Source organism: Myxocyprinus asiaticus, chromosome 25 (assembly GCF_019703515.2).
Source record: "Myxocyprinus asiaticus isolate MX2 ecotype Aquarium Trade chromosome 25, UBuf_Myxa_2, whole genome shotgun sequence".
Lineage (NCBI taxonomy): Eukaryota > Metazoa > Chordata > Actinopteri > Cypriniformes > Catostomidae > Myxocyprinus > Myxocyprinus asiaticus.
In genome coordinates, this window is record NC_059368.1 from 21665066 (window position 1) to 21676108 (window position 11043).

An 11043-nucleotide genomic window follows, 5' to 3' on the forward strand; every position below is an offset into this window, starting at 1 on the left:
CACCGAAAGTACTGTAATCAGAAGTTGGTTGGTTCACTGAAGCGAACGATGTGTGTTGATTTTTCCGTGTTTGTTCGCTTCAAGACTCATTTAGCCTAAAACAATTTAAAAAAAAGGAAAAGAAAACGAACCGACTCTTTTATGTATTTGAATCACTATGCCGCCTCGTAAGCAGGAGTACGGCGTTAAACAGTCGAGCGGGACGAGAAGCGGATCACTGATCCACATCAGACCGCCTGTGAGCGCGACCTCCCTGCGTCGACACTCCGCCGTCGTGCCTTCGGTGCTGACGTTCGCCGTTATCGTGGCATCCGGAGGCCTGTTGCTCATGATAGAGAAGGGAATGCTCAACAGCGTGGAGACTCCGCCACCACGGGCCAACGGGAGGAAAGTGGACCTCCGAGCCAGGAATAATGCCCCAGCTGTGGACGTGGAGTCTCAGGTAATGTAGTCGAACGGAGATACAAGTTTGTTACATAGTAAATAAATAATACACTTTTGTGAAGCCAGAACTGTTGAGAAGAGTTTGATATTATTGCAGGTGTGTATCAGATCTCATATGAGTTCGGCGAGGCTGTGCATCAGGGAATTTGATAACTTGGCTGTCTCAAAAACCTAGACAACATTTTGGTCATTATAGGCGCGTTGCGAACAATTTGTTCGGTTGTTGTCTAGATAGGCAGCTCACTCGTTTTTGAGACATGGCTTTTGAACTAAATACATTGTCTTTAGGAACTTGCCCCAAAGTGCATTTATTTGTGTGAACTATATTCATTTTCCAACAAGTGTTAAACTTGTATGCTTGTAAAAAAAAAAAAAAAAGTGTATGCGTAAATACATATTTATTATAAACATACAGATAGACAAAAATACATACAGCCGTGTAGTATCGTCCCAAATGGAACACTTAGGCTGAGTTCAGAACGGCATACAACCTCTACTATTTCAGCCATAGACACGGAACGCAGAAGGAGTAAGAGTATGGGTAGTATGCCATTTTGAACTCAGCCTTAAGGGTTTTTACTACACCGAAGCATTTGCTGTTTAACAGCTGACGGACGTGATGTTATAAAAGCATGGGATGTGTTGCCTAGCTTTAGCGCGTGAACCAACCTCAGTTCAACACTTGTGTCACAAAAACGTGGTGATGGTAAAGCCTTCAACTTAAATTTGTAAGGTGCTGTCTTCATTGATTCAAGTTTCCCTAGTTGCTACATTCTCCATTGTTTTGTCAGACCAGATAACTCCGCCCCTTCCGCTAGATACAGTAAGCCGCGAGCGCTAAGTGCATGAAGTGTCCAACATTTCACAATCTGTTTTGGCGATTGAAGAGGTGCATCATAGTACGCTTCTTTGTGCATTTTCAGTGTTGACATACTTCTCGCACTTTTCACTTCACAAAATGATGTAGAATAATGCAGAAGCCTGCGGTGTGGGATGCACCTTAGGTCAGACAATAAAAAATTACATTCATTTATTGGAACAGGGGGACTGGGTAGCTCAGCGACTAAAGACGCTGACTACCACCACTGGTGTCGTAAGTTCGAATCCAGGGCGTACTGAATCCAGTCAGGTCTCCTAAGCAACCAAATTGTCCCAGGGAGGGTAGAGTCACATGGGGTAACCTCCTCGTGGTCACTATAATGTGGTTCTCGCTCTCGGTGGGGCGTGTGGTGAGTTGTGCCACGGAGAATAGCGTGAAGTCTCCACACGCTAGGTCTCCACGGTAACGCACTCAACAAGCCACGTGATAAGATGTGCGGATTGACATTCTCAGACACGGAGGCAACTGAGATTCGTCCTCTGTTACCCAGATTGAGGTGAGTAACTACGCCACCATGAGGACTTAGAGCGCAGTGGGAATTGGGCATTCCAAATTGGGGAGAAAAAGGGGAGGGAAAAAAAAAAAATCATTTATTGAAACAAAAAAAATTCAACCAAAATATTTAAAAATTTAAATTACTTAAAAAGCACTCTACGACAACAGGTGAAAAAATACCAGTAAAAATCAGCTCATAAATACAATTGTAAATATAAACATAATAATAATAACTGAAAAATAAACCATGACCTCTAGAAAGTTTAACACAAAAATGTTTATTTCATAAAACAGCTACAACTGTGATTGTCAGGGACTTAATTTGATGTTCCATTATATTTTCAGAGTTTGGACATGTACTTTATAACCACCTGCTGGTGGAATCTCCAAACTGCAAATGTAGGAACTGAACTCAGACATTGTGCTGAAAACAGACATGCTTCTGAAACGTCTTCGCGCAAGGACATATTTCTAAGGAAAATAGCAACCTGCGGTTTGCACCACTTCATTAACATACAATACAACCACAGTTTGCATGTATCCACAGTTTTCCTGACCAACCACTGGGCGGCGCCATGATTCTAATTGCCTGATTTTTTTATTTCTGGTCTCGAGACGCCAAGGAAAAACTGCCAAAACGAGTGATACAGAGAAGAACAACCATTTAAGTGTTACTTGGAGTAAAAATTTAATTCAGGCTCAACTTGTGCAGTTGTTGGCTGTCATAACTCAGAATAATTAATGATGTCAGTGTAACTAACCTCTGACCGTCATGTCATCCACACACTCAGGTGAGACACTGTATATAAAAAACGGTCATCTTGACTCTGTGAATTATCGGCATGTTTTCTTTTTTCACCATTTTTACAAATGTAATAAGTTAAGCATTACATTACCTGCTAAGAATATATTTTGATGCGAGTGAAAACACTGGAAACTAGAAATTGAAAACAGTCAAATCGTGGAACACTTCTGCGTTACACCTATGGATAGCGCAAACACTCCCACTCCCGGCCACTTGTGCTTTGCAGTTGAAAATTGTGCTTAGTGTTAGCACTCTTACAAAAATTGGATTACAAGTAGTGCAAGGTTGTAATACGTAGCGCTGTGCTTTGTGCGCTCACAAAAATAGAGCCCACAATCCAATGATCTTGTTTCCCATCTGGGGTATTGATGGTTTAAGTTCAAATTGGCATGTGGAAAACATTTTTGAAGGAACAGAGAAACTCCATTTTACATACCAGAAAATATTAAACAGGTGGAAACCTTGAGGCCAAGGTTTGAAATGGAAAGCTTATGCTTTCAAGTTAGGATCCCTGTTGTGCTCTTCAAAGAACATACAAGATTACAATGACATGGTATTTCAATTACCTCAGAGTCTTTATTCATTATCTCTGATAATGATGAAACAAATGTAGAGTTTTGGTTATCAGAATTGAAAGTGACAATGAGCGTACTCTCATGCTGATTAAAGCAAATATCTTTTTACCTGATCTATTCACATATTTTGCATACATTTATTTTATTGTTGTATAAACAAGCATCCTTAGGCTGATTCATGAATTAAGATTAAATCAAATCAAATCACTTTTATTGTCACGCAACCATATACATAAGTGCAACAGTGGGTGAAAGTCTTGGGTGCAGTTCAGATCAACATAGCAGTCGTGACAGTGATGCGACATATACCAATTTACAATAAACATCAGATTTACACATCACAATTTACATATCTGATATACACATAATTACACACAACACAATATACAAATAATAACATACAATGTACAGTATACAATATAGAATACACATTATACAATAAAAATAGTATATAAAGTATATATAAAATATACAGTAGGTTGTATTGTACTGTATTGACATTCAGGCTGTCAGTTGATAGTCAATTGCCAGTGTGTTGTTAAGAGAGAATATAATTTATGACAGTCCAGTGTGAGATTATAAGATTAATAAAGTGCAGTGCTGATGTATATTGATCGTGAGAGATCAAGAGTTCAAAAGTCTGACTGCTTGGGGGAAGAAGCTGTCACGAAGTCGGCTGGTGCGGGTCCTGATGCTGCGATACCGCCTGCCTGATGGTAGCAGTGAGAGCAGCCCATGGCTCGGGTGGCTGGAGTCTCTGATGATCCTCTGAGCTTTTTTCACACACCGCCTGGTATATATGTCCTGGAGGGAGGGAAGCTCTCTCCAGGATTAAGTGTTGGAAACGAAGACATTTGGGGTGCGTCTCAGTCAGCTCCCTAGGTCCCCATGTCGTGAATCAGTATATCGTGAACACGAATTGGGGCACTGGTTAGTGTGTTGGTCCACTGAACTTTGGGACACTTATGACTCGATCACTTGCGACACAATTACTAGCTCAGGCATTAAAACACAGCTAGTAATCAACAACATCGCTGTATAAATGTCACATGCATGATCATTGTAGATATTTAAACGTACAGTGTTATAATGAAAGATAAATGACCTAAATAAAGAAAAATATAAAGGAGTGTATTCTGAACTACTCTAACAACTTTTTAAAAGATTATTTCCCTTTCACGGTCACTATGGATAAAATAAGGCTTCAACTTAATTGTTTTACATTTGTGCTCATCTTCTAATGACTTCAAAAATGTCAGAAGACATGACGGTATGTTACCGGTAAAGTAACATACTGAGCAATGATGCTTCCTGGTTTTTACGGTGCATTCTGAGAATTGTTTTAGGAACAAATGTTTCAGTGCACTGCCCGACTCCCTGTTCAGTGCCCTGACGTCTGAACTAGGGAGCTGATTGAGATGAATCCTTGGTCAGCCAGTGGAATGTCCAGTGTAAATCTTTGTCTATTTAGTAACATATTTTCATATTTTTAATTGGCTTTTAGCTTGAGAATGGAGAAATGTTTACAGAAAGTGTGCTAGCTAAACATAGTTAGCTATTTATGTAAAGGGATGTTCTTGGATGTAAATTAAATTTACGGTGGGCTGACAGTTGGGACAAACCTGATTTCTGTGCTAAAGTTCTCAATGAAATCTCTAAAGGGATAGTTCACCCCAAAAATTTTAATTCTCTCATCACTTACTCATCCAAACCTATCATATAGCTTCTGAAGACATTGATTTAACCACTGGAGTCTTATGGATTACTTTAATGCTGCCTTATGTGATTTTTTTTTTTTTTTTGAGCTTCAAAATTTTGGCACCCATTATATGGATCAAAAGAGTTCAGAAATTCTTCTAAAAATCTTCATTTGTGTTCTGCAGATGAAAGAAAGTCAAACACATGATGAGAGAATTTTCATTTTTGGGTGAACTTTTCCTTAAGTCTTATGTTATCATATATCTCGAAGAATATGTCGGAACACATCATTTCACAAAATGGTTTAAAAGAGAGGAAAATTTTATTTCCATATAAATTTCCATATATTTATGTCTGTTTTTATATTTAATTTAAGCGCATTATTATTATATACACAACACAGCTTTAGTTGAATTGCAATTGAGTTTTTTATCTAGTGCATCACTAATACAGACATTTGCCTCCCCACCCCCAGATTTTACAGGAGATCCGTAATCGCACCATAAGATCAATGTGTGGTCAGAACAACATGCCTCACAATGTCTGGTCCCTCAGTCCCCTGCAGAGGAAGACTCTTCTCCAGCATATACTAGTGAATGACGAGCATCGTTTCCTGTACTGCTATGTACCCAAAGTAGCCTGCTCCAACTGGAAACGTGTGCTGAAAGTACTGAGTGGTGCTCTGGTTAATGTGGATGTCAAAGTGAAGATGGATCATCGTGCTGACTTGCTCTTCCTTTCCAACTTTTCACCCGAAGAGATTCGTTATCGACTACGGCACTATTTTAAATTCCTGTTCGTACGGGAGCCAATGGCCCGCCTGCTTTCTGCCTATCGCAACAAGTTTGGCGAAATCGAGGCATACCAGCGTAAATATGGAGCAGAGATCATACGACGGTATAGAAAAGGCTATGCAAAGGATGAAAAGATAGCAGGAAACGATGTGTCATTTACTGAGTTTGTGCGTTATTTGCTAGACGAAGATCCTGAGCGCATGAACGAACACTGGATGCCCATCTACAACCTGTGCCAACCCTGTGCCATAGAATACAATTTCATAGGCTCATATGAAAGGCTGGAGAGTGATGCGGCATATGTGTTGGAACGTGTCGGGGCGCCACAACAAGTACGTTTTCCTGAACGACAAACATGGTACAAACCCGTTACCAAAGAAACACTGCATTATTATTTATGCACTGTGCCACAGAAGTTTCTCAAAGAACTCCTGCCCAAGTATATATTAGACTTTTCTCTGTTTGGCTATCCTTTGCCCAACACAACCACTGAATACTGTAGGCATTAGCAAATACTTTTTTTTTTTTTTTTGGTGTATAATCTTTTAATGTCAATATTTTTAATAATTTTTACTTTTTTTTCTGTACAGAATTTTAAATATATTTGAAGCCTCAGTACAGTGTATTTGAGAGCTATTTAAGTTTACACCACTATTTAAAATGGGAAGTACTCGATCAAATATTTTTTGTTCATGAGATGCAGTGGTATGTCCATGAGTGGGGCATATAATTTAAAACATTGTGCTGTGCGCAAGAATATTACGGGAGTTTTATATCAGTAAGCACAAGCTTTTGTCAATTTTCAATGTCAATGCAATATTAGTTTCCATTTGGCTATTTGTTTTTGTTTTTTTGAAATATTATTTTTACTTAGCGAAGTAGCGAAGAGCCCAGATCTCCATCCCATTGAGCAGGTCTGGGACCTGTTGGATCAGAGGGTGAGAGCTAGGGCCATTCCCCCCAGAAATGTCCAGGAACTTGCAAGTGCCATGTTGGAATAGTGGGGTAACATCTCACAGCAAGAACTGGCAAATCTGGTGCAGTCCATAAGGAGGAGATGTACTGTAGGCAGGCACCCCCCCCCACCCTGTTCAGGGACACATTATTCCATTTCTGTTAGTCACGTGTCTGTGAAACTTGTTCAGTTTATGTCTTAGTTGTTGAATCTTTTTATGTTCATACAAATATTTACACATGTTAAGTTTGCTGAAAATAAAAGCAGTTGAAAGTGAGGACGTTTCTTTTTTTGCTGAGTTTATATACACTCAATGAGCACTTTATTAAGAGTGTTCCTAATTAAGTACCTGACATGGTCTTCTGTCGTAGCCCATCAGCCTCAAGGTTCGACGTGTTGCGCATTCTGAGATGCTCTTCTGCTCACCTCAGTTGTACAGAGTAATTATCTGAGTTACCGTAGCCTTTCTGTCAGCTCGAACCAGTCTGGCCGTTCTCAGTTGACGTCTCTCATCATCAAGGTGCTTCTGTCCGCAAACCAGCCCGTCTGGCACCAGCAATCATGCCACGGTTGAAATCACTGAGATTACATTTTTCCCCATTCTGATGGTTGATGTGAACATAAACTGAAGCTCCTGACCCATATCTGCATGATTTTATGCATTCCACTGCTGCCAAATGATTGGCTGTTTAGATAATCGCATGAATAAGGTGTACAGGTGTACCTAATAAAGTGCTTGGTGAGTGTATATATATTTAACTACAGGCTAAAACATGAGCCTTCTTATCCATAACTCCATTCTTTGAAAACATGAAGCTCCAAGTTGAATCCCTTAAGAGATGAAGAATGCAGTTTCACATCCAAAAGCAGGACTATTTTACAATGAGGGAATACAAATTCTTAAAAACCCACAGGCTGAATTTCTTCTGGTAATTGTTTTTTTCCTAACCAATGATACAGACTGAGCATACAGTACATTTATTGTATAAGAACAAAGACAATAACAGGCTAATGCTGATTAAAATCATTAGTACATTTTATGAAGATAATGTTGAGTGAAGCTTGCCTGTGCAAAACTCACTCCCACAATGTTGTTATGCAGTTGCGTCAATGTGTGTTTTTAAGCAGGTAGCTAAGCGGTTGCTAGGGTGTTCTTGAACCCAAGTCAAACCCCCTCCCCTCCCAATCTCTGACCATATGGCTTCTTCATAGTTTCTGGAATTTTTCACTTGTTTGAACATGTTCGGCCATGCAAACATTGCAAGTCTGACCACTTAGAAAAGTAATGGCACACCTCTCGACAATAAGCCACATTATTCAAGGTGTTATTTATATACTTAGCAAACACCAGAGCACGAGCTGCACTTCAAAATGCAATACTTCATGTTGGAGATTTGTTCAGTTCCCTAACCATGAGCAATAATAGTGATGCTTGCCTAAGCAAACACCAATAATTTAGTAGAACTACAAGCTGAAAAATTATAAAAAATTCAGGGTTACAATATGTTCTGCACATGAATCAACAAGAATTATATTGAATAGTAAGTAGAGGAGGGATATAATGCCCAATAAACAAAGACAGCTCATTAAAAACTATTCATGTTTATTCATAAGTTAGTCAGTTGACAAGAACAGTGTACTATACATATGTAAACACATAAAACAAGTGTTATCTGTAGTGTGACATTAAAGGGATAGTTCACCCAAAGGTGAAAATTCTCTAATCATTTACTCACCCTCATACCGTCCCAGATGTGTATGATTTTATTTCTTCTGTAGAACACAAACAATAATTTTTAGAAGAATATCTCAGCTTTGTAGTTCCATTAAATGCAAGTGAATGTGGGTACCAAAATTTTGAAGCTCCAAAAATCACAAAGGAAGCATGAAAGTAATCCATATGACTCCAGTGGATTAATTAATGTCTTCTGAAGCGAAACTATGTATGGGTGAAAAAAAGATCAATATTTAAGTCCTTTTTTTTACTATAAATTCTTCTCCCTGCCTAGTAGGTGGCGATATGCATGAAGAATGCAAATCACCAAAAACAAAAGAAGAAAGTGAAAGTGGAGATTTATAGTAAAAAAGGACTGAAATATTGATCTGTTTCTCACCCACACCTATCATATCGCTTCTTAAGAAACAGATTTAACCACTGGAGTCGTGTGGATTACTTTTATGCTGCCTTTATGTGCATTTTGGAGCTTCAAAGTTTTGGACCCTGTTGACCTGCATTGTATGGACCTACAGAGCTGAAATATTCTTCTAAAAATATTTGTTTGCGCTCTGCAGAAGAAAGAAATTCATACACATCTGGTATGGCATGAGGGTGAGTAAATGAGAGAATTTTCATTTTTGGGTGAACTATCCCTTTAACACTGCTCTGAGTATTATGGCCATATCAACTTCCTGAAAACTTTGATCTTCACTTTTGACTGAAGAATTTGGTAACACTTTCATTGCCAGCTCATTTCAATATCCAGGCATGCTTTAGAACACAGACTCTTTAGTTTAACCTGCTTAAAAAATCTGCAATGTACAGAAATGATACAATATTACATACATGAAGTGCTAAGTTGCCTTGTTTTTCCATTCAAAAGTAAAAAAAAATATGTAAAACGACAATACATACATGTAACATGGGCCACAAGCACTGCAATACAATTGCTTTCAAGTTATTAAAAACATAATTAGACAAATGACTGACTGGCTTTGATGGCATAATTTTACTTATGTAAATAAATATACAAGTTCTTCCCTTTTAGAAGCCAAAGAAAGGATAGTCAGAACTAAGGCATTTCTGGCACAACACAAGGTTTCTTTAAGATTGGATAAACACAAGAATCTTCCAAGAGACATTCATGGGATGTCTTGACAGTGCAAATGTGACAGGCTTCTCTCTCTCTCGAGTATTATGACCAGTGTGATAAGCCTTCGCTTTCTTGTCCTTAAAGCTCACACTTCTGATAAAATGGAAGATAAATGGAGATTACTTCAAAACAAATGTACATGCGATGCAATTAGGCCTGTCAGTTGATTATAATTTTTTTAATATATAAAATTAACAATTACAAATCGCATATTAATATTTGTTTAGAAAAGCTGCCAAATTGAGATAATTTAAAGATATTATTGTGACAAATGAGCATTTCATAGACAAACGTTTCTTTAGATGTCAATATTGTTTTATTTCCATATCATTGTACATAAGCCTATCACTGGTCTACAGTCCACAGCAATCCATACTACAATTGATTTTGCAGATGCTGGCAGCAAATGGATATTTTGTTCATGATTAAGTGTATTTGGTCACTCAAGAGTCACACCTGTCAAAGCGCTCAGTGGTTAGCTGTCTCTTTAGGACATCAATTTCTGTCTGTAGCTGAGACACTTTTCCACACAACTGAGAAACTTCTCTAGCATGACCAGCCCTGAAGATAAGAAACAGACATAGTGTTCACGCATTCTTAAAAGACATTTAAAGTAAGGGGCACATACAGTTTTAGATACAGAATCTATGGCTTTTTAACGGCTTTAAATAGGTTAGTTCACCCAAAAATGAAAATGATCAATAATCATTTACTCACCCTCATGCCATCCCAGGTGTGTATGACTTTCTTTCTTCAGCAGAACACATTGGAAGAAAAATAGAAAAATATCTTAGCTCAGTAGGTCCTTAAAATGCTACTGGATGATGATCAGACCTTTGAAGCTCCAAAAATCAGTCAGCATAGACGTCATCCATATGAATCCAGAGGTTAAATTAATGTCTTCTGAAGTGACACGATTGCTTTTGGTGCAAAAAAAAATATTCAATATTCAAGTACTTTTTAACTATAAACTATCGCTTCCGGTCAGCAGCAGTATGCGCGTGTGAAGTAATCACATTGGCATGTTCACGCGAGAAATAACGCAAGGGCAACACACCCGGAAGCGCTGTTTACAACTGAGTAGGAGGAATGCTGTACAGAAGCTTTGTTGGTTTTGGTTTGAATTTGTATCTGTTTGTTTACCCACAATTGTGCGTTTGTGTGCTTATCGTGGATGTCTCAACCGTGAGAGAAACGTGAGATTATGTCCATAACAAGCCAAAACAAATTTGTCACAAGACCACATGTACTCGGCGCTCACGTGAATGCGTATACTGCTGCTGTCCAAAAACGATGGTTTATAGATAAAAAGTACTTAAATATTTATATTTTTCACAACAAAAGCGATCATATCGGTTTAGAAGAAATTAATTTAACCGCTGGAGTCATATGGATGACGTTTGTGCTGACTGTCTGTTCTTTTTGGAGCTTCAAAAGTCTGATCACCATCCACTTGCACTTTAAGGACCTACTGAGCTGAGATATCTTTCTTCAAACGTGTTCTGCTGAAGAAAGAAAGTCATACGC

The 11043-nt window shown here is 38.5% G+C and overlaps 1 protein-coding gene and 1 long non-coding RNA gene across 2 annotated transcripts; one reads left to right on the forward strand and one right to left on the reverse strand.

Moving 5' to 3' along the window:
* The first annotated feature begins 2 nt into the window (after positions 1-2).
* Positions 3-6923, forward strand: chst14 (carbohydrate (N-acetylgalactosamine 4-0) sulfotransferase 14). The gene is made up of 2 exons (XM_051654907.1): positions 3-442; positions 5373-6923. Exons 1-2 carry the CDS (start codon positions 158-160, stop codon positions 6198-6200), a joined length of 1113 nt encoding a protein of 370 aa, XP_051510867.1. The 5' UTR covers positions 3-157; the 3' UTR covers positions 6201-6923.
* A 1571-nt stretch (positions 6924-8494) lies between these two features.
* LOC127415902 (uncharacterized) lies at positions 8495-10937 on the reverse strand. Its single transcript, XR_007893016.1, has 3 exons — positions 10234-10937; positions 9973-10077; positions 8495-9609 (listed from the first exon to the last, which is right to left on the reverse strand). It is a non-coding gene; the product is annotated as an uncharacterized LOC127415902 (long non-coding RNA).
* Positions 10938-11043: the final 106 nt, after the last annotated feature.